Source organism: Podarcis raffonei, chromosome 17 (assembly GCF_027172205.1).
Source record: "Podarcis raffonei isolate rPodRaf1 chromosome 17, rPodRaf1.pri, whole genome shotgun sequence".
NCBI lineage: Eukaryota > Metazoa > Chordata > Lepidosauria > Squamata > Lacertidae > Podarcis > Podarcis raffonei.
Genome location: NC_070618.1, coordinates 2935622 through 2958264, shown reverse-complemented (window position 1 = coordinate 2958264; position 22643 = coordinate 2935622). Strand labels below are relative to the sequence as shown.

Sequence of the window (22643 nt, the reverse complement as noted above, 5' to 3'; positions counted from 1 at the left end):
TGTGCTTTCGAACTGCTAGGTTGGCAGGAGCAGGGACCGAGCAACGGGAGCTCACCCCGTCACAGGAATTTGAACCGCTGACTTTCTGATCGGCAAGTCCTAGGCTCTGTGGTTTAACCCACAGCGCCACCTGTGCCCCTTTTTAAGGTGAAGGGACCCCTCACCATTAGGTCAAGTTGCGAACAACTCTGGGGTTGCGGCGCTCATCTCGCTTTATTGGCCGAGGGAGCCGGCGTACAGCTTCCGGGTCTTGTGGCCAGCATGACTAAGTCGCTTCTGGCGAACCAGAGCAGTGCACGGAAATGCCGTTTACCTTCCCGCCGGAGCAGTACCTATTTATCTACAGTGGTACCTCAGGTTAAGTACTTAATTCGTTCCGGAGATCCGTACTTAACTGAAACTGTTCTTAACCTGAAGCACCACTTTAGCTAATGGGACCTCCTGCTGCTTCTGCACTGCTGGAGCACGATTTCCGTTCTCATCCTGAAGCAAAATTCTTAACCTGAAGCACTATTTCTGGGTTAGTGGAGTCTGTAACCTGAAGTGTATGTAACCCGAGGTACCACTGTACTTGCACTGTGATGTGCTTTTGAACTGCTAGTTTGGCAGAACAAAAAATTTTTTTCCTTCCAGTAGCACCTTAAAGGTAAAGGTACCCCTGCCCGTACGGGCCAGTCTTGACAGACTCTAGGGTTGTGTGCCCATCTCACTCAAGAGGCCGGGGGCCAGCGCTGTCCGGAGACACTTCCGGGTCATGTGGCCAGCGTGACATCGCTGCTCTGGCGAGCCAGAGCCGCACTCGGAAACGCCGTTTACCTTCCCACTAGTAAGCGGTCCCTATTTATCTACTTGCACTTTGACATGCTTTGGAACTGCTAGGTTGGCAGGCGCTGGGACCGAGCAACGGGAGCGCACCCTGCCACGGGGATTCGAACCGCTGACCTTTCGATCGGCAAGCCCTAGGCGCTGAGGCTTTTACCCACAGCGCCACCCGCGTCCCTAAGCACCTTAAAGACCAACTAAGTTAGTTCTTGGTATGAGCTTTCGTGTGCATGCACACTTGTATCTGAAGAAGAGTGTGTATCTGAAGAAGTGTGCATGCACACGAAAGCTCATACCAAGAACTAACTTAGTTGGTCTTTAAGGTGCTACTGGAAGGAAAAAAAATTTTTTGTTTTGACTATGGCAGACCAACACGGCTACCTTTCTGTAGTTTGGCAGAAGCAGGGATTGAGGAACGGGAGCTCAGGAGCTCACCCCCGACGGGGGAATTCGAACCACCACCTTATGCCTAAATCCGGCATTGGACAATCCAAGCCACCCTCTTTGATTTTGCTGCAACAAACCCAGTCCCGAGGGAGCGCCCCGGGAGAGGGCTTTCAAGAAAGGCCGATTTTTGCAAGCTCAGCGGGACTCGTTCCTAAGCAGCAAAGCTCAAACCACCTCCACCTCCGAGGAAGGAGCATGCGCCTGCCAGCCCGTGTCAGCTTTCGCTTCCGACGCCAGGCGGCTCCTCCCTCCTCCCTTGCAAACAGCCGCCCGCCCGGGTGGCCCCGGAGTGGCGCCTGTGCCTTTAAGAGCTGGCTCCGCCCCCGGGCTGCTTTCTGGGCGAATGTTGCAAGATCCAGGCCGGGAGTTTGCAGCTCGGCGTTGCATTGGGCGGAGGAGGAGCCCCGACGCGCCCCCCCCCATCGGAGCACCTGGCCGACCCCCCCCGCCCCCGCCCCGAGTTAGGAACCCAGCCGAGGGAGGGAGGGGCTCCGGAGGGAGAGAGGCCTTGCAAAGCCTGGTGAGTTGTTTTGCTGGCGGGTGGGGGGTGGGGAGCCCGGGGGGGGCGTCGTGCAGCGGGGGGGGGTCCAGGCATCAAGCCCGCCCCACCCCCCCACGGCCTCCCCGTGCAGACGTTGCTGAGATGCGTGGAAAGGGAGTGCCTGGGAGCTTGGCTTGGAATCTACCCCCCCCCCGCCCCCAATTCCAGCCAGCCCTAGAGGACCAGCCAGCTAGGCTCAGCCCTTGGGTTTTGCGAAGTAGCCACGGGGAGAGCACCTCTGAGCATGTGCAGAGTCGCATCCCACCGCTACACATCATCAGGAGTCGGGAGAGGCCAGAGCCGAACGTGGGAGCTGCCAGGGGTGAAACTGGAATGAAATATTGGGGGCCCCAGGTAAGCCCCGCCCCACAGAATCGATCGCACGATGCAGTGCACGCGCACCATGCCCATCAACTTTTTTGGGGGGGTAGCCCTCTCAAATATTTTACTGGGGGGCCCAAAGGGACCTCGAACCTTCGGACTTGGCTCCTGTGGGATTTGCATCCCCCCAGTCAAAGTGCCTGCATGATGCAGGTGTGTCGGTGCATTTGCACAGTTACGTGTGTGAAAACGTCGCCTGTGAAGGGGCTCCCGGGCTCGTATCTGGGCTGGTTCAACCTTTGGTCAGACTTGGCACTCCTTGCGTTTTCATCTTGAGAGGCGGCTGCTGTTTGGTTGCATCATTTGCAAGTGGCAATTACTCCGGATTACTTTGTGTGCAGGTGTGTTGCTCTTGTGCGCACGGCAAGTGGGCAGAGGAATGTCTGCCCGTGTCCTGCCTACCTTGGGCCCCGTCCACACCAGGACGTGCCACTTCAAACAGCCATGGCTTCCCCTCAAAGAATCCTGGGAACTGTAGTATAAAGGTCCTGGCTATGGTTTGGAGACCCCTGTTCCCCTTACGCAGCTACGGTTCCCAGAGTGTTTTAAAAGTCAATCCCTCCTCAGAGGGAACTTTGAGAGATACAGCTCTGTCACACCCGTCACAAACTGTTCCCATGATTATTTTGGGGAAGCTGTGACGTGATCCCCCTTTAGATGTGCAGTGCAAATGGGGCCTTAGTTGTTGGCAATTTTTGTAAACCTGCCTTATGCATTTACAAAAGCTTTTTGTGTATATTATTACTATTAATAATAATTTTACTTGTACCTGCTTCTCGGCCTTTTGGCTAAGATCAAGTGTAATATAAAAACATAATAAAGCATTACACACCAAAAGGCTTCCCTGTACAGGGCTGCCTTCAAAATAATAATAATTCAATATTTCAATTGAACAAAATAAAATAATATGTGCAGAAAAAGTTTTACTCTCTTGCTATATACACAAACTGTTTCAATTCCATATTTGCTCATCTACTATATAAGTATTGTTATTATCCTAAACGTATATGTTTAGTCACAGTACCACTGTGTATTGTGTATTGTATATTGTATAAACGCATCCAAATGTCATTATATTTGTCCATGCAGAGTCTACACCTATAAGCAATCTGTTCGTAAACTGCGAGTGTAGTCGTATCTTCAGTCCGTTGAGTAATCTCTCCGGTGCATCAGTGTCAGAAACTTGCCTCGCCAGATTACCTGGGTGCAAGAGATGAATAATAACAATAGCCTTGTGACTCTACGTGGTTTGCCCTGGCTTCTTCCTTGGGCAGGTGAGGGTCGTGTGGCTGTGGCCGTATCCTGCCTCCCGCCATGGCAATGAGGGAGCTGGTGGAGCCGGAATGCGGAGGCTCCAATCCTCTGATGAAGCTGGCCAGCCATTTCACCCAGGACAAAGGCCTGCAGCAGGAGGGGCTTCGGGGACCCCTAGCTTGGCCTCCCAATGCCCCCGTGCCTGAGGTGGTAAGTTTGGCAAAGCGGGAAGGGGAGGGGGGAGTGGTACCGCTTTGGGGAGCCGGGAATCGTTTATCTCTCATCCAAGGACACTCCTGTTAGTGTCTTTCTGCTCAGGATCACCGCTTCTTCTTTTTAAAAAAGGAAAATAATCCCTCAGTGGTTAATGCTAGGCCTTCTTGTCTCCTCCCCACCCCACCCCATCTCTGCCTGTTTAAAAATGGATAATACCCATTTGTCCTGAAATTGTAAAAAAAAAGCATAGAGATAAAGAAAGCACAAATCTGTTGGGGAAGGCAACTCTTTAATCCTTTGCGATTTCTATTCTGCCGTCGGGTAGCAATCTTTTTCTCTTCTGCAGGTGTCCAAACCTCTTGGAAGAGCTTCTGAAGATGAAGTAAGACGTCCCATGTTTCTTTTCGTTGTTTTCCTCCTCCTCCCTGACCCACTCAATATTGTCTCCTCGCACACATGCTAGGGCTGGGCAGTATCTGGTTTTCAACAGATACTAAACATCATAATGGGACGCAGGTGGCGCTGTGGGTTAAACCACAGAGCCTAGGACTTGCCGATCAGAAAGTCGGCGGTTTGAATCCCTGCGACGGGGTGAGCTCCCGTTGCTCGGTCCCTGCTCCTGCCAACCTAGCAGTTCGAAAGCACGTCAAAGTGCAAGTAGATAAATAGGTACCACTCCGGCGGGAAGGTAAACGGCGTTTCCGTGCGCTGCTCTGGTTCACCAGAAGCGGCTTAGTCCTGCTGGCCACATGACCCGGAAGCTGTACGCCGGCTCCCTCGGCCAGTAAAGCGAGATGAGCGCCGCAACCCCAGAGTCGGCCACGACTGGACCTAATGGTCAGGGGTCCCTTTACCTTTAAACATCATGATATACCAATATGTTACTACAACATCTGAAATAAGGATGGAGCTTTATAGAGGCATTGGCAGGCTTCGCGGTTTTCTCTACATCGTGATTTTTTCCCCAGTGTGATTCTCTGCCCCCCCTGCATGAGCCGGGAGAGCTAACAGGGGCTGCTGGAATCAACAGAAGCATCTTTTCCCACATCGTGATTTTTGCATAGCGCACGCGCACACACACGTCATGATTTGAGATATATTGCCAGCTCAAAAATTTTGAAACCGATATCACAATATGGACTTCAAACCGGTTTTGGGCGATCCATCGCCCAGCCCTAACACACATCACGATCCACAATATAATGCCAGGTCAAAAATTATGAAACGAATATAACGATACGGCCTTCAACTGGTTTGGGACCGTAGATCACCCGGCCATAACAGATGCTGACGTTATGTTTTCTGGCAGCTGGTGGCAGAGTTCCTTCAAGAGCAGAATGGCCCCCTGCTGTCCCGTGCCCCACAAACATTCAAGATGGATGACCTGCTGGCCGAGATGCAGGAAATTGAGCAGTCCAGCTTCCGGCAGGCTCCACAGAGAGGTAAGAGGCCTGGCCTGCGAGTCGTAGCATGAACAGAGACCAGCAAAATATTTCTGGGTGAATGGCGGCGATGGCTGCCCATCCACTGTTGAGGGGGATGTGCCCCCCGAGGAAGGGGATGGATTGGGAAGAAGGACAGGGAAGCCAATTCTGCTCCATAGGGACCTTTCTTATCTTTGTGGGCAGTAGGACACTAGCACCTGAGCTAGCACCATTCTGACTCCCTCCGGCTTCCTCTTCTCAGCTCCAGGTGTGGCAGCCCTGGCTTTGTCGGAGAATTGGGCGCAAGAATTCCTTGGCGCTGCCGACAGTACAGTGGACGTCTCAACGGATTACAATGAAGCCGATTGGTCCCAGGAGTTCATTGCTGAGGTTACAGGTGGGACAGGTGTTGGTGAGGGGGTGGCAACCCTTTTGAGGGGAGTTTTTAATGTTTGGTGTTTTATTGTGTTTTTAATATTCTGTTAGGGGACGCGGGTGGCGCTGTGGGTAAAAGCCTCAGCGCCTAGGGCTTGCCGATCGAAAGGTCGGCGGTTTGAATCCCCGCAGCGGGGTGCGCTCCCGTTGCTCGGTCCCAGCGCCTGCCAACCTAGCAGTTCGAAAGCACTCCCGGGTGCAAGTAGATAAATAGGGACCGCTTACTAGCGGGAAGGTAAACGGCGTTTCCGTGTGCAGCTCTGGCTTGCCAGAGCAGCGATGTCACGCTGGCCACATGACCCGGAAGTGTCTCCGGACAGCGCTGGCCCCCGGCCTCTTGAGTGAGATGGGCGCACAACCCTAGAGTCTGTCAAGACTGGCCCGTACGGGCAGGGGTACCTTTACCTTTACCTTTAATATTCTGTTGGGAGCCACCCAGAGTGGCTGGGGAAACACAGCCAGGTGGGCAGGGTATAAATATTATTATTTATTATTTATTTCTTCAAAGACCCCTTGTCTGTGTCTCCTGCCAAGTGGGCCGAAGAATATTTGGAGCAGTCAGAGGAGAAGTTGTGGCTGGGTGAATCGGAAGATCAGACCCTGGCTGATAAATGGTGAGTACCTCTGTTGCTAATTCCCGCAGTGACGGCGGCCAGATATTGGGATTTGATCCACGCTGCAGCTCAAAGTAGCACTCTGCCCGAGTTCTGACTAGACAGGTCCATTTCCATGAAGCAGCTGGCTTCTCCTGCAGCCCCAGGGGGAAAGGTTTAAAATTACACCATGACAGAGAGGTCTTCAGTTTAATGTATTTTTTTCAAGGCTTTTTGGATCAACGAGCGACAGAGGGAGATTGTTACCTGGACAAAGAACCTTGAAGCTCTCTGGGCTGCTGTTGTTTTCCATGTTGCCCTGCCATACTGAGTAGAATTATAGTGAACTGAATGGAGAAAGGCATTTAATAAGGGAGCTGCTCAGAAATGGCCGCTGTTACCTATGTTTTGTTAACCTTTAGGTTGGACAATGTTTTATATGTGGAGCTCTCCTTTGAAGGCTACTCTGAAATCTCAGCTGGAGCAGAATGTGACTACTAGACAGCTGATTCACGCTGCGGAAATGGAACATAACCAGGGCTTAAGGATTTCCCCCCAGATTCATGGTGTATTCTGGGCATTACTGAAAACATAGGTCCTTAACTTTGAAAGCCCTTTATGACTTTGGACCACCTTCTCCCTCTTAAGGAGGCCAAACACTTTGATCATCTTTAGGGGCTCCTTTATATATAATATTTATTATTTATTATTTATAACCCGCCCATCTGGCTGAGTTTCCCCAGCCACTCTGGGCGGCTCTAATACAGCATTAGATATTAAAAACTTCCCTAAACAGGGCTGCCTTCAGATGTCTTTTAAAAATAAGATAGCTGCTTATTTCCTTGACATCTGGTGGGAAGGCGTTCCACAGGGCGGGCGCCACTACCGAGAAGGCCCTCTGTCTGGTTCCCTGTAACCTCACTTCTCGCAATGAGGAAACCGCCAGAAGGCCCTCGGAGCTGGACCTCAGTGTCTGGGCTGAACGATGAGGGTGGAGACGCTCCTTCAGGTATACTGGGCTGAGGCCGTTTAGGGCTTTAAAGGTCAGCACCAACACTTTGATTTGTGCTCGGAATCATACTGGAAGCCAATGGAGGTCTCTCAGGACCGGTGTTATATGGTCTTGGCAGCCACTCCCAGTCACCAGTCTAGCTGCCGCCTTCTGGATTAATTGCAGTTTCCGAGTCACCTTCAAAGGTAGCCCCACATATAGCGCATTGCAGAAATCCAAGCTGGAGATAACCAGAGCATGCACCACTCTGGTGAGACAGTCCGTGGGCAGGTAGGGTCTCAGCCTGCATACCAGATGGAGCTGGTAGATGGCTGCCCTGGACACAGAAGTGACCTGCGCCTCCATGGACAGCTGTGAGTCCAAAATGACTTCCAGGCTGCGCATCTGTTCCTTCAGGGGCACAGTTACCCCATTCAGGGCCAGGGAGTCCTCCACACCCATCCGCCTCCTGTTCCCCTTTGTCAGGATTCAACCTCAATCTGTTAGCCGCCATCCATCCTCCAACTGCCTCCAGGCACTCAGAACTCACCTTTCCCGTGGACAGCCATTTTGTGATCTGGAAATCTCTCCAGAGAGGCTCTCCTGGTGCAATCTTGTCTTTTCACTTGAAGGGCTCTCCCCACCCTCTGGCCTTGCCTTTCAATTCATTTGCCTTTTTGTTTCTGTTCCTAATTATGGCTTTAGTTTTTGTTGGTGTAGGCTGTTTTCTGCCATTTTAATAGTCTTTCAAATATTGTTATTGAAATGCTTGTGTACTGATCGTTTCATAAGCTGCATTGCAAACTGGAGGGTTGGGAGATATAAAATAAACACACCAAAAAATTATTTTTGTGGTGGTGTGCAAAACGCTTACCGTATTTTTCGTCCCATAGGACGCTCCGTCCCATAGGACGCGCCAATTTTTTTTTTGGGGGGGGGAAATAAAGGAAAATTTTTTCCCCTTTATTTACCCCCCAAAACCAGGTCGGGGAACAGTGGGATGGTGGCGCTGCGCCTCCCCGCTGTCCCCCGAGCTTGTGCGGCTGGCCGATGTCTGCCTGGCGCGAGGGGCGCTCTGCTTCAGGGCGCCCCATGCGCGGGGCGGCAGGCTGCGGACACCTGCGCGAAGCACGGGGCGTCCTCCGGAGTGCGCCCCGTACTCCGCGCTGCAGGCTGCCGCCCACAAGCCTTGCACGCCCGGGGGGAGATATCCTGGGCGCGCGCAAGGCTTGCGGACAGCTGCGTGAAGCGCGGGGCGTCCTACGGAGGGCGCCCCGTGCTCCGCGCTGCAGGTTGCCGCCCGCAAGCCTTGCGCGCCCGGGGGAGTTCCCCCCGGTGCGCAAGGCTTGCGGACACCTGCACGAAGCACGGGGCGTCCTCCGAAGGGCACCCCATGCTCCTTGCTGCAGGCTGCCACCCGCAAGCCTTGTGCGCCAGGGGGGAGATCTCCCGGGTGCGCAAGGCTTGCGGACACCTGCGCGAAGCACGGGGCGTCCTCCGGAGGGCGCCCCGTGCTCTGCGCTGCAGGCTCCCGCCTGCAAGCCTTGCACGCCTGGGGGAACCCCCCCTGGGCGCGCAAGGCTTGCGGATAGCTTCCTGGAGCCTGGAGAGCGAGAGGTGTCGGTGCGCACCGACGCCTCTCGCTCTCCAGGCTTCAGCGAAAGCCTGCATTCGCCCCATAGTAAGCACACACATTTCCCCTTCATTTTTGGAGGGGAAAAAGTGCGTCCTATAGGGCGAAAAATACAGTAATAACACAGCGTCCTCCTAGCTTCCTCCTGAACCACGTTTATTCTTTCTGATCATAGGTATGAGGAATACCAGCCTGAAGAAGACCTCAAGAAAACTGCCAATGAGTTTCTTGCAAAAGTGGATGACCCAAAACTGAATGACTCTGAGGTAAAAAAAGAGACCAGAGTTCTCTTCGTAGGGAACTGGGCACAGATAATATGAGTGCTTGACCATCAGCCCATCTGATTTCCCCAGCCGCTCCTGGGCAGCTTACAGCATATCTAAAAACATATTAAAAACATCAAGCGTTAAAAACCTCCCAATAAAGGGCTGCCTTCAGATGTCTTCTAAAAGTTGTCTCCTTGACATCTGAAGGAAGGGTGCCACCACCGAGAAGGCCTTCTTCCTGGTTCCCTGTAACTTCGCTTCTCGCAATGAGGGGACCAGCAAAAGACCCTCAGAGGAGGCAACGTTTTGTTTCCTCCTCAAAATATTTATGTCTGTCTACACTCACACATTCTCCCCGCACACCTCTCCCTTTTCTGCCCTCACTCCTTGAAAAATGGCAGTCTTGTTTTAAGACTTGGGATTTGGATGTTCCCAGATCTTCTTGCTTCCAATCCAGGGCAAAAGGTTTGCAGAAAGGGCTTTGAGCTAAGGGGGGGGGAGGGAGTTGGCCTAGACCTTCCAGTCTGCTGTTATGCTTGGAGTTACTTTCAAGGAAATAAGAGTTTCTGACCCCGTTCAACTGTTTTAAGCGGCTCCCACTTGAGAGGGACCCGCTCCCAGGTTCCTTTTCGCTCAAGGAAGCCGAATGTACCTCCTCTTTTCTTTCCTGCGGGCTCTGCTCAGTCCGGACGGTCCAGGCCAGTTCAGATAGAAGAGGTTGTGCCGAGGGATGAATAGTGATGGTCTCTCTCCCTCTGTCTCCTTTCTTCATGCAGTTCCTAAAGTTTGTCCGCCAGATTGGAGATGGGAGGGTGTCCATCGAGGCAAATCGGGTGACCATTACCCCCAGAGACCAGGATCAGGCAGAACAATGGGCAACTGAGTTTATACAGCAGCAGGTAGGACTCCCAACAGGTAGAACTCTGCTGTTCAGGGGCTGTGTGCTTCTTGGCAACATGCTCTTGTGTGGACAATAACCAACGTCTTCAGTCTTGGGAGTAGAAGTGTCAACTTGCACAAAGAGCAGTGCGTATGTAGTCTAGGGGCAGAGAAGACCCACAGTGCAGACCTTCCAGTGATGATTCTGTCCTGTAGGCCCAAATTTTTACACTCTGCTGTGCCTGCCATATTGTTTGCCAAGAAATGGGACAGTAAACACATGAGACGTAACCGGCTGTGTTCTTAGATAAATAAGATATACTAGTCATAATATCAAATTGTAAATTTCAACAGAAGTAACTCATAAAGTTCAACAAACGAACAAAGCAGAAGACCCAGTGGATCAGTTCATGCATAAGATCCATCTTTGTATTGGTGTCCATTCCACCTGTCTGTTCATAAAGTCCAAACCATCCACATGAAAGGCTACTACTATGCCATAAGATCCACTGTCCTGTAATACCACATATGAGCTTTAACTACTGATGAAGCCCAGGATGGCGAAACAAGGCTAGTATTCCGGAAATCCTTGTCTTAGACTTTGTGAAAGGATTTTGTGGAACTGTAACTGGAGGAGATTCTTGAGAGTCCCATTGGCTGCAAGAAGATCAAACCTCTCCATTCTGAAGGAAATCAGCCCTGAGTGCTCACTGGAAGGACAGATCCTGAAGCTGAGGCTCCAATACTTTGGCCTCCTCATGAGAAGAGAAGACTCCCTGGAGAAGGCCCTGATGTTGGGAAAGATGGAGGGCACAAGGAGAAGGGGACGACAGAGGACGAGATGGTGGGACAGTGTTCTTGAAGCTACCAGCATGAGTTTGACCCAACTGCGAGAGACAGTGGAAGACAGGAGTGCCTGGCGTGCTCTGGTCCAGGGGGTCACGAAGAGTCGGACACGACTAAACGACTAAACAACAACAACAACCTTTCATGTGGATGGTTTGGACTTTATGAACAGACAGGTGGAATGGACACCATTACACGGATGGACCTTATGCATGAACTGACTATAGAATGATCTGATCCACTGGGTCTTCTGCTTTGTTCATTTTTTGAACTTTATGAGTTACTTCTGTTGAAATTTACAATTTGATATTATGAATAGTATATCTTATTTATCTAAGAACACAGCTGGTTACCTCTCATGTGTTTATTGAGTATGCTTTATGTGACCATAGGCTTGTTTGTTGTTGCTTTGTTAAGAAATGGGACAGGGCTGACCCTTTATCCATCTTTGAGGTGGGGGAAAGTACCTTCCTGCTGTGCTCTCTTTCTAGAACACATCCGAAGCCTGGGTAGATCAGTTTGCACACTCTGCAGACGCGCTGGGCCTGCAGAACGAGTTTGAGGAAGCCAAGACTGCTGTGGAGGTAATGTAACAACTGGGGAGGGCAGGGCTCCCCTGGAGTGAGTGAGTCAGTCAGTTTTATTGCACATAGCCAAAGGCTGCCACAATGTACAGAGAATCATTCAACAATTAGAAGAAAATATACTGGATTGATACAAAAAACTTAAAATATTTATATTATCAAAACATTACCTACTCTAAACAGAGCTATAAAAGTACCTTAATACCTTAAGACATTAAACAATAAAATTTATAAGCTAAAATTATCACATGGCCACTAATATATTAAAAAATAATGTTAATTAATACAATGTGCAATTATATTCGGAGTTTGGTGATAAAGATAGAATATAGCTTGATGTAGATAGGGTTAAATAAATTCATTACAGTTGGTGGCTACCTTGGCTATATAATTTGCTCTAATTTTCCTAGTGGCAGTTGCAAAGAGCGCTACACGCCAGGTCATGTACTTATCTGTGTCTGCGAGGAGATATAAAATTATGTTGGAGGTGTTCTGGCCAGGGGACCTTGTCATTATAGGTGCTAAAAATCTTTCTCTTGCTTCATTATATAAGGGGCAGCGCAAGATATAATGCATAAGGTCCTCTACTTCAGAACATCCCCTAATGCAAACACGTTCGTTTGTTGGTCTGCCTCTCTGTCTCCCATCTCTATAAGCAGAGTTTATTGTATTTAATGGTAACTCTGTAAAAGCTTTGTCCTGCAGTGAGATTTCTGCTGCGTTCATTTGAGAGACCTGGTGGGTTTCCCTCACCTTCCTTTCCCCCTCTTCTTTAGTCAGATGTGGACTTCTGGGACAAGCTCCAGGCTGAGTGGGAGGAGATGGCCAAGCGAGACGCAGAGGCTCACCCTTGGCTAACGGACTACGAGGATCTTGCCAGCTCCTCTTATGACAAGGTACTCCTGCAGAGGCTCCGCTTGGGGCCTTCTCCTTCTCCCCTGCCTCCTCTTCCCTATTGGTTGCTCAACTTCAGACTGTGAGCAAGTGGGTACAGAATTCTCTCTCTGTGTTTAATTATACAATGCCTAGTAGCTACAATGCCCAGACCCTGCACTTGTCATCTGACGCCCTTCTCTAGGTCCCTCATCCCAGAGAGATTCAGAGGGTGGCAACAAGAGAATTGGCCTTTTCTGTGGTGGCTCCCTGTCTGTGGAATGCTCTCCCCAGAGAGGCTTGTCTGTCACCATCACTACATGTCTTTAGGCACCAGGCAAAGACCTCCCTCTTTACCCAGGTCTATGGCTATTAAATAATCTATGGCCTGTGATAGACTATGACCTGTGATGATTACTGTTTTATTATTAGGCTGTCTGTTGTCATACTTTTTACAGTGGAACCCCTGTTTTTGAACATCTCAGCTCCCGAAAGTTTTGGATGCCAAAAACCTGGAAGTGAACGCTTCCGCTTTCGAATGCGTCTCGGAAGTCAAATGGCTTCTGAGGCGCGTTTCTCATTTTACTCCATTGAATTTGCCGATAGCCCTTTGATCCTTGGTTTTTGAACATTTCGGAAGTTGAACCGTCTTCCGGAACGGATTACATTTGAAAACGGAGGTTCCACTGTATTATGGTTTTATCACTGGTGTTCTGTAATGTATTTTCAATGTTGTACACCTCCCTAGGATCTTTTGATAAACGGCAGTATAGTGGTACCTCGGGTTAAGAACTTAATTCGTTCTGGAGGTCTGTTCTTAACCTGAAGCACCACTTTAGCTAATGGGGCCTCCTGCTGCTGCCACGCCGCCGGAGCACGATTTCTGTTCTCGATTTCTGAAGCAAAGTTCTTAACCCGAGGTACTATTTCTGGGTTAGCAGGGTCTGTAACCTGAAGCGTATGTAACCTGAAGCGTATGTAACCCGAGGTACCACTGTATATAAATTGAATCATCATCAACAACAACAACTTATGAAGTAACAGTCATAAATAAAATATAAAATGTAGGTACAAGCAACTCCCAACTTGTGCATGACACACGTGCCGAGAACTCAGAAGTGGGGAGCACCCTGGAGAGTGTGCGTTGGGGGTGCTCAGCTGATGCACAGGGAAGCAGCTGCTGCTGCGCTACCCCACACACCAGCTGTTAGGCAGGGAGGCTGAGCAGCCTCAACAAAGCCCTGCTGCCACTCCCACTCACGAGGAAATCTTCCCCGGAGCCCAAAGAGAACGTCCTCTCTGGGCTCTGGGGAGGGTCTCCTTGCTATGTGATGAACGGTCTGTGTTCCTCCACCCCTTGAATAAAATAGCAAATGCTGCAAGATCCACTTTAAAAGCAACAACAACTTTACTCTCCCTCCCTGGTAGGGATACCAGTTTGAAGAAGAGAACCCTGTGCATGACCATCCCCAGGCCTTTGAGGAAGGGCTGAAGTGCCTGGAGGAGGGCGACTTGCCCAACGCCGTCTTGTACTTTGAGGCTGCTGTGCAGCAGAACCCAGATCACATGGAGGTGAGCAAAGGGGGGCAGAACCAGGCCTCCTCTCCTCTCCTTGGGATTAGGTCAGACTGGGGAAGGTTGCCGGGGGGGTGTTGGCCCTTTGTCAAGACAAACTGGGTCAGTGCTCATTGCTTTGTTGCACTGTGCTAGCTGCTGAGTTTCCCGGCTGTGGACGATGGGAAAATGGGCAGCCTCTGCCTTGGCCCTGAATGGACTCGCTTCCCTTTCAGAGCGCTGAGAAGTTGGGCACTTTGGGGTAGAGGATGCAGAAATGTTTCAGAAGTTGGGTACTCGCTCCTACTCTTCAGCACTGCTGGTAAGCACTGAAAAAACAGCCCTGACTCCTTGTCGTGTCTCCATTTCAGGCCTGGCAGTACCTGGGAACGACGCAAGCAGAGAATGAGCAGGAGCTTTTAGCCATCAGTGCTCTCAGGAAGTGAGTAACCTGCCTGGCGTAGTAACGCCTTGAGATTGTGCTTCTTTTTTGGGAATTTCAGAGGCAAAGTCCAGCATGCCACCTGGAACCAAATGGCTAGAGATGCTGGTGGTATACTGAATCTTTAAACCTCATTCTTCCGTGACCCGAGTCCTAGCGTTGATATGATTTGATTTGATATGTTTCCAAGAACTCCATTCATAAATGTATAAGCCTCTGTGGAGAATAGCTATGGGCGATATTATTGATATATCGTGGAAAACCAGCTTGAACTGCATATTATGATACCAGTTTCATAACTTTTGAACCTGGTGATAGATTGCGAATCATGGGGTGTGTGGGTGTGATGCAAAAATCACAGTATGGGAAAAACTGTGAAGCCAGCCAATGTCTCTACATAGCTCCATCCTTATTTCAGACATTGTGATATATCTCAGTGTTTAGCAAATGATATATCACTATGTTGAAAACCAGATATCGCCCAGTGCTACCGTTCCCCTTTATATAGTTTCGTCCTTATTTAAAACATTATGATATATCAGTATATTGTGATGCTTAGCTGGTGATATATTGTGATGTTCTCCCTAGTGGAGAAACAGTCCCCCTTAAGCCTAATTTGTTTTTGTGGGTTTTTTCTGTGGGTGTTTTTTTGTGTGGGAGAAGCTGCTAGAAATTCTGGACTGGTGGATCTGAGCACAGATGTTCCTTATCAGGCTCTTGAGGCCAGAACTAAGGAAAAGGAGTTGAGAACTCGTGATGCAAACAGGTGTTTGCTCCTTTAGGATGGGAGGGGTGAATGCCCATTTTCTCGAAGGCTGTACCAATTGGCCATCCTGATTGGCTGCCTCGGGTTATGAGACCTTGGCCATCATTCGCTTAAATTTGGGCTTTGGGCTATTGTGTAGTAGCTCTCATCACAAAGGTTCCTATCATGATTCCAGAGTGAAGTCTGCCCTGCTGCTCATCTTCCAGTATCTTGTGTGTTATTTAATCTTTAGATAAGATAGTTTTGTTGTTTTCCTTGCTTCCGAGTTGCTTTAAATTGTGATGTCATTTGAAACCCTCTTTCTCCAACAGACCTTTAATTAAAGTTTTTTATGTTATTATGAAGAATTGCTTTTTGTTTGAGTTCCTGAACCTTGGCTGGACCCTAAAGACAGCACAGTCATCGCAGCCTCCTATTTGGTTCCTAGTTGTCTTCTTTTGCTTTATAAACTAAAATATTCCAAGCCTTTTCCTGTAGGGAAGGTCCTCCCCCACACTCGGATCATTTTGGTTGCCCTTCTCTGCATTTCTTTCCGCTCTATCATTAGTCCCTTGTTTTGAGATGGGGGAACTGAACTGTATGCAGTACTCTTGAATGTAGCTGCAGCATTGCCACTGCAATTTTGCTCACTTTTGGGCCAGGAACAGCAAACCTGTTGTGGAAAGCAAGGTAAAAGTAAAGGGACCCCTGAACATTAGGTCCAGTCGTGGCCGACTCTGGGGTTGCGGTGCTCATCTCACTTTATTGGCCAAGGGAGCTGGCGTACAACTTCCGGGTCATGTGGCCAGCATGACTAAGCCGCTTCTGGCGAACCAGAGCAGCACATGGAAACACCATTTACCTTCCCGCTGGAGTGGTACCTATTTATCTACTTGCACTTTGACGTGCTTTTGAACTGCTAGGTGGGCAGGAGCAGGGACCGAACAACGGAAGCTCACCCCGTTGCGGGGATTCGAACCGCCGACCTTCTGATCGGCAAGTCCTAGGCTCTGTGGTTTAACCCACAGTGCCACCCGCGTCCCCCTTGTGGAAAGCAAGCAGCACGAAAAAGCTAGGCAAGTCTCTGGCGTAAGACATCCTTTGCAAAATACAATATTATGGCCATAAATCTAATTTGGCACCAGGAGAGGAGACACTTTGAGACAGTAGTTTGACACTGTGCTCAAACTGCAGGATAGTAGCGAAGGAAGGAAGACACCTGTAGTGTACTGGCAGCTGGGGAAAGGAAAGCAGAGCCAAAGAATGGCCAGGAAACTCTGAAGAATTACATTTTTTCTTGGCGTGACTGATGGCAGCCCACAGAGTTCCCTCACAGTTCCTGAGCCTTTGGCAGACACTCGCCACACCTTATTTTAGCATGAAAACCTGAGAGTTAACAGGACGGAAAACACATGTTTGTGGCAGAGGTCCATCTCTCAGTGCTGCCCAGTTGCAAACCTTCTTGTGGGGGAAGAGCTTTATTTTGTCATGAATTTCCAGGCTTAGGAGTTCTCTGCAGCCAGCACATTTGCAATAGCTGCTGCAGATCTACCAGCTGGGAAGGGTTTGCCTGGACCCTCCCAGCCAGCTGGGCTGCTTTTATTTATTTTATTTTTTTTGGTAAGAATGTTCTGAGATAAGAAACAAGAAACCTGCTCCTTCCCTCCGCCTCCTCCTCCTCCTCCTCCTCCTCCTCCTCCTCCTCCTCCTCCTCCTCCTCCTCCTCCTGAGGTTACAGTAATGATCTCCTTCAGTTTTTTGACTTGCCTGTTTTGACCTCTTTCCCACAGGTGCCTGGAGTTGCAGCCCGGGAACCTCACAGCGCTCATGGCTTTGGCGGTCAGCTTCACCAATGAATCTCTGCAGAAGCAGGCCTGCGAGACCCTGCGCGACTGGTTGCGCCACAAGCCAGCCTACGCTCATCTGATAGGGAAAGAGGAGGAGGAAGCCGGGAGCCCCAGCCCAGGCCTTGGGCCTTCCAAGCGCATCCTGGGCTCCCTTTTAACCGAGTGAGTGGGGGGAACGGGGGAAACCAAGGATGGAAGAGGACTGGGGAAATACAGATGGGGTTCCTGCACAGCGGGGGTGTGGCCCAGATGACCCTCAGGGTTCTCTTCCAGCTGTGCAATTCTGTGATTCATTGCCCTGTTGTATATCCTTCTGGGACGCAGGTGGTGCTGTGGTCTAAACCACTGAGCCTCTTGGGCTTGCTGATCAGAAGGTCAGCAGTTCGAATCCCCACGACGGGGTGAGCTCCTGTTGCTCTGTCCCAGCTCCTGCCAACCTAGCAGTTCGAAAGCATGCCAGTGCAAGTAGATAAATAGGTACCGCTCCGGCGGGAAGGTAAATGGCATTTCTGTGCGCTCTGGTTTCTGTCACAGTGTTCCTTTGCGCCAGAAGCAGTTTAGTCATGCTGGTCACATGCCACGGAAAAGCTGTCTGCAGACAAACGCCAGCTCCCTCGGCCTGAAAGCGAGATGAGCGCTGCAACCCCATAGTCGCCTTTGACTGGACTTAACTGTCCAGGGGTCCCTTACCTTTTTTACCTGTACATTTCTCTGTCCTTTCTACCCACGCCCCAGCTCGCTCTTTGTGGAAGTAAAGGAGCTCTTCCTGGCGGCTGTGCGTAGCAACACCTCTGCCGTGGACCCTGATGTGCAGTGTGGCCTGGGCGTTCTCTTCAACCTGAGCGGCGAGTACGAGAAGGCTGTGGACTGCTTCACTGCTGCGCTGAGTGCGCGGCCCAATGTAAGGCGTGAGCGCAAGCGTGGCTGAGAAAAGCGTGAGGTTGGGGAGGTGGACTTACAGGGTGGGGATCCTGCGTCAGGGCTGCACCGCTCAGTTCGCAGGTGTGGGGATTGCCTGACCTGAATGCTCAATCATGCAAAGAACAAATAAACGTGCCCACATAGAAAAGAGAGCGCATCAGAGGCAAATGAGTTCGGACTTGGCCTTCTCTTGAACCCTGCTAAGTGTGGGGATGTTTATTTCATTTTCAGAATCAAAGGCCACATTCTTTCCATCAACTTTAAGGTGAAGGCAGTTCTTTAAGTGTCCAGATTCTAGACTGTCGTGGGCTTTAAACGTCTACTACTAATAATAATTTATTCTTTGCATCCCGCCCATCTGACTGGGGTGACCCAGCCACTCTGGGCGGCTTCCAACGTATATAAAAACATAATAAAACATTACACTTTAAAAAGCTTCCCTATACAGGGCTGCTTTCAGATGTCTTCTAAATGTTGTACAGTTACTCATCTCCTTGACATCCGATGGGAGGGCATTCCACAGGGCGGGTGCCACTACCGAGAAGGCCCTCTGCCTGGTTCCCTGTAGCTTTACTTCTCATAATGAGGGAACCGCCAGAAGGCCCTCGGAGCTGGACCTCAGTGTCTGGGCTGAACGATGGGGGTGGAGACGCTCCTTCAGGTATACAAGGCCAAAGCCGTTTAGGGCTTTAAAGCTCAGCACCAACACTTTTGAGTTGAGTACTGTTTTCTAAACAAAAGCACCTGGAATTGGACCTATGAATAACTATGCAATGTGGGTACCAGTGAGCTTTTTAAAATCATGGGGAACTTGAGGCATACAGGGGTCGCCAGTGGGTGGGATCTGGAAGCCTTTGCAAACTGGGAAGGAATGTGCTGCTCTTGAATGAAGCATGCACTCTCTGTGGAAGAACTCATGGGTTTAATAAGGCTCTCTCTGGTCTCCTCGCAGGATCATCTCCTCTGGAACAAGCTAGGGGCTACTTTGGCCAATGGAAACCGGAGTGAAGAAGCTGTGGCAGCCTATCGGCATGCCTTGGAACTGCAGCCTGGCTACATCCGCTCCCGCTACAATCTTGGCATCAGCTGCATCAATCTAGGCGCCCACAGGTGAGCGGCTTAAGGGTTGGCAAAGAGGGACAAGGAAAGGTCAGGCTGCCTCCACCCCCTGTGCCCCCATAGCCGTTGACCAAATTCTGGGTCCACTTCTTGAGATCTGGTGAAAACGGCGCCATTCTCATGGTGCTTTTGTGGCTCTTCTTGAGAATGATTCGCTCGTCTTTTGGAACGTGGACAGAGCCCCGGCAGTTGTCAGCTGTGCTTTTCTGCATCTCAGGGAAAGTCTGAAATCATTCCCAAGAGGAAGCTAACCAGAAGCTGCTGGGGGTGGGGGGCTGCATTTCAAGAGGGAGCCTGGAGTCCTGCCCACCAGCTGGGCTGCTTTTTGCAAGCAGTAGTGTTCAGAGGTGAGGAGAGACTAGAAGCCTGCCACCAGGCCATTACCAGATCAAAATGGTCACCTTCGCTCACCCTTGGTGTTCCTTGTTTGAATGCTTAAAGGAAAGAGTTCTCCGTGCCTTTCTATAGGTCGGATCAATCCTTTAACTGGAAGCACTGTGGATATGTCTTTGTTTTGGAGCCTGGTCTGTGGGTTCTATGCTCCCTGTTCCCTGACAAATATTACCTATCGCCTGGGGTCAGAGGCTCCTTTAAAAATTAGTGATGCTTTTTTGGAATGCAGAGTTAAAGTAAATTATCGAATCATCAATTCTAGCACGCAGGGGGCCATTAAAATAATATAATTTGGCATCTGAACAATTGGCATTATTAATTGTATTACAATTTGGTATTGACAATGAGGCTTTTATTGGGTTATTGTAATTGAAAACTAATTAAAAAAATACTATACGAGCAAAAAATAATAATAGTGATGCTTCTTCCATGCAGACAAGCTGAGGTTGGTTTGGCCGTGATTGGCTTCTTGCCTTGGCTTTATGATTTGCAAGGGTTAAGCAGGAGTAGAGCAGCGTCTATTACAAATGTATTTCCATAGCTCCTGGGGAGTTGTTGCTTGGCAAGCAGGGGGCATGGAAGAGTGTGGGAGCCCCGGAACGGCTGCCTTGATCTCGCCATGTGTCATGGGCTGGTTGGATGCAGAGGAATGGGGGAGGGAACCAGCTGAGGAACCATCAAGGGAAGAGGACTCAGAGCCCAGGGAGTGGTGGTGGGACAACAATGAGTGGTCAGAGGGAAAACGTAGGGAGGAGGAGGTTTTGGGAGCTAAAGAGGTAACAGGGCTTAGTGAGCTGGGAGAGTCTATGGCAGAGACAAGTCCAGAAGCGGAGGCAGGAGCAGAAGCAGGTAATTTGGAGGCCAAGAGGCAGAGATGAGTCCAGCTTCTTAAGAGTCACAGGTGTCTCTCCCTCCTGCTACAAAAAGCTCACCTCCCCACCCACCCCGGTCTCCCAGAACCAGCAGAGGCATGAAGAGGGCGGAGAAGTTGACTTCATGCAGGCACAGTCTCTGATTGCTTGAGACAAGCCCTGGGGAGGAGGGGACTTAGGCAGCTTCAGTCCCAGCAACTGCTTCAAGGGGGCAACACCTGGCGGAGATGAGTTGCAAAGGCCCGACACTCCTGTGTCAAACCTGTTCTTGCTATTGAAAGAGTTAACTCCCAACTTGAAAGGTCCCTTACCTTTCCCGCCCCGACCTGGCCACAGTGATCCAGGCGACGGTCATCTTCAGGCTTGACTACTGTAATTTGCTCTACGCGGGGCTGGCCATGAAGCTGTCCCACAAACTCCAGCGGGTGCAGAATGCTGCAGCGAGGCTCCTCATGGGGTCTCTGTCATGGGAGCATATTCACCCAGTGCATTTCCAGCTGCACTGGCTCCCGTGGAGTACAGGGTCAGATTTAAGTTGCTGCTTTTGACCTTTAAAGCCTTTCACGGCCTAGGACCCTCGTACCTACGGGACCGCCTCTCCCGGTATGCCCCACGGAGAGCCTCAAGGTCCATAAATAGCAACACCCTAGTGGCTTCAACCAGAGTCAGGGCCTTTTCAACACTGGCTCCAGCCTGGTGGAACACTCTGCCTCATGAGACCAGGGCCCTGCAGGATCTGATTTCTTTCCGCAGGGCCTGTAAGACAGAGTTGTTCCGCCTGGCCTTTGGCTTGGAGCCAATTTGATTCCCTCCCTCTCTTTCTTTTTTCTTTTCCTTCTCCTCCTGCGATGAGGCTGCATTTTAATATTTTAATGTTTCAATATTTTAATGTTGTATTTTAATTTTGTTTTTAAGTTGTAATCATTCAACTTGTTTTTATTATTGCTTGTAAGCCGCTCTGAGCCCGGCCTTGGCTGGGGAGGGCGGGGTATAAATAAAAATTATTATTATTATTATTATTATTACTGCTGGCTTGTTCCTGACACCATGCCTAATGACTGGGTTTTCCTCCACGTTCCCTTCTCTCTGCTTCCCTTTGACACTTGCTCTCTTGCCGTCCTAAAACAGGGAGGCTGTGGAGCACTTCCTGGAGGCCTTGCACATGCAACAGAAGAGCCGGGGGCCGCGGGGCCAGCAGGGGGCCATGTCTGACAACATCTGGAGCACCCTCCGTATGGCGCTGTCCATGCTGGGCCAGAGTGACCTTTATGGGGCGGCTGACGCCCGGGACCTTCCAACACTGCTGCAAGCTTTTGGGATTCAGCAGTGACTCTTCGATGGGCTCCCCTGCGAGTGCAGGATGAGCCCTCGCCAGCGCTGATCTCCCCTGCCCCCAATCCCCATCTGCCGACATATGCACACTTCATTCAGGCAGCTTCCTTTCCCCTGCCCCGCCACCCAATCTCACTTACCACTCCCATGTTTCAGAGAACTACATGTCAATGCATTTTCAGTTGTCTTTGGTCCAGGGCTGTTCGGTCACTCATGGTTTTATCTTGGACCTACCAGTGTAGAATTGTTTCCTGTGTTCAGCAGCAGTTCGCTGGCTTGCAGGCCTCCCTTAACATCTTCTGGGTTTGCTTTCTCCAGCGAATCAAATCCCCTTGAGCAGGAAAATGTTTATACTTTCCCCTGCACTTCATCTGTGCGCTGAAATTGCACCTCTGTGTAGTGTCTTCGGCACATCGTTTTACATGATCATTCTACTTAAGTGTCTTTTTTCCGAAAGGGATGAATGAATCATGGTGTGGAATTCTGGGCTCTTGTCTTCAAAAAGGTGCTGCTAACTTTTAAGGTGCGACACAAAACGATTGGACATATTTTCTACAGTGTTCTGTTTTGTCTAAACTCGCCCGGGGAAGAAGTGACTGAAGGGAGTAAGCTCTCCAGTGTGATGTACATCGGGGTGCGGGGGGCAGAAATGGGGTTTAACTGACACACTTCAAAAGATCAGGGCAGGACCTATGTCTTAATTATCCTTCTGCCCCCTAGCTCTTTTGTAAAGTAAAAGGGGGACTGGTTATCTCTGTGCATATGATTCTCCCCTTCTGTGTAATTGGGCCCTTTAATTATAAATATCTGTATATGATTTTTGTTGGGAAATGTTTTTAAATTGTAAAATATTTTGTATAATAGAAGGGAAAAAGAATTAAACCTGCCAAATGAGGCTGCCTGCTTTTCATTCTTGAGCATGAAAGCGTTCCATTGTGGGAGCCTCTGCATTCCTTTCCCCCTTCACGTCTGCATCTATGTGACACTCCCCTTTTCATTCAGAAGTCCTACTGTGCAGAATAAAGCTAAAATAACTAGGCTGATGCTTTCCCCGCTCAGCTGTGTAGTTTCTCAGTCTCAGTGGATGAGGAGATTTCATTGGTAGAGCAGAGCAGCAGCGTTGTCTGTGCCTCAGCTCATTTGCTAAATTACATTTTTAACAAGGTGCCATCTTGCAAAGGGATCTCTAGTGATCCGTCACGGATGCTTTAGTTGAGATTCCTGCATTGTAGG

General features: G+C 50.0%; 1 protein-coding gene across 3 annotated transcripts; it reads left to right on the top strand.

Annotated features, from left to right (window-relative positions):
• Window positions 1–1672: 1672 nt before the first annotated feature.
• PEX5 (peroxisomal biogenesis factor 5) lies at window positions 1673–21962 on the top strand. 3 transcript variants are annotated; one of them, XM_053370278.1, is made up of 16 exons: window positions 1673–1789; window positions 3466–3655; window positions 4008–4043; window positions 4971–5103; window positions 5348–5482; window positions 6029–6134; window positions 8913–9003; window positions 9780–9902; window positions 11220–11312; window positions 12089–12208; window positions 13614–13757; window positions 14111–14181; window positions 16717–16935; window positions 17509–17674; window positions 18647–18804; window positions 21207–21962. In XM_053370278.1, the coding sequence occupies exons 2-16, from the start codon at window positions 3506–3508 to the stop codon at window positions 21406–21408; spliced, it is 1947 nt and encodes a 648-aa protein (XP_053226253.1). In that variant the 5' UTR covers window positions 1673–1789; window positions 3466–3505; the 3' UTR covers window positions 21409–21962. The 3 variants fall into 3 exon arrangements, with proteins under 3 accessions (XP_053226253.1, XP_053226254.1, XP_053226255.1); XM_053370279.1 differs by lacking the exon at window positions 4008–4043; XM_053370280.1 differs by lacking the exon at window positions 9780–9902 and having other exon boundaries at window positions 1674–1789.
• Window positions 21963–22643: the final 681 nt, after the last annotated feature.

Bases quoted from the DNA above. Each gene is read 5' to 3' on its own strand.
- PEX5 (XM_053370278.1), top strand. From the start codon at position 3,506: ATGGCAATGAGGGAGCTGGTGGAGCCGGAATGCGGAGGCTCCAATCCT. The intron at 6,135-8,912 runs GTGAGTACCTCT...TTCTGATCATAG, and splicing joins CAGACCCTGGCTGATAAATG to GTATGAGGAATACCAGCCTG. The intron at 11,313-12,088 runs GTAATGTAACAA...CCTCTTCTTTAG, and splicing joins AAGCCAAGACTGCTGTGGAG to TCAGATGTGGACTTCTGGGA.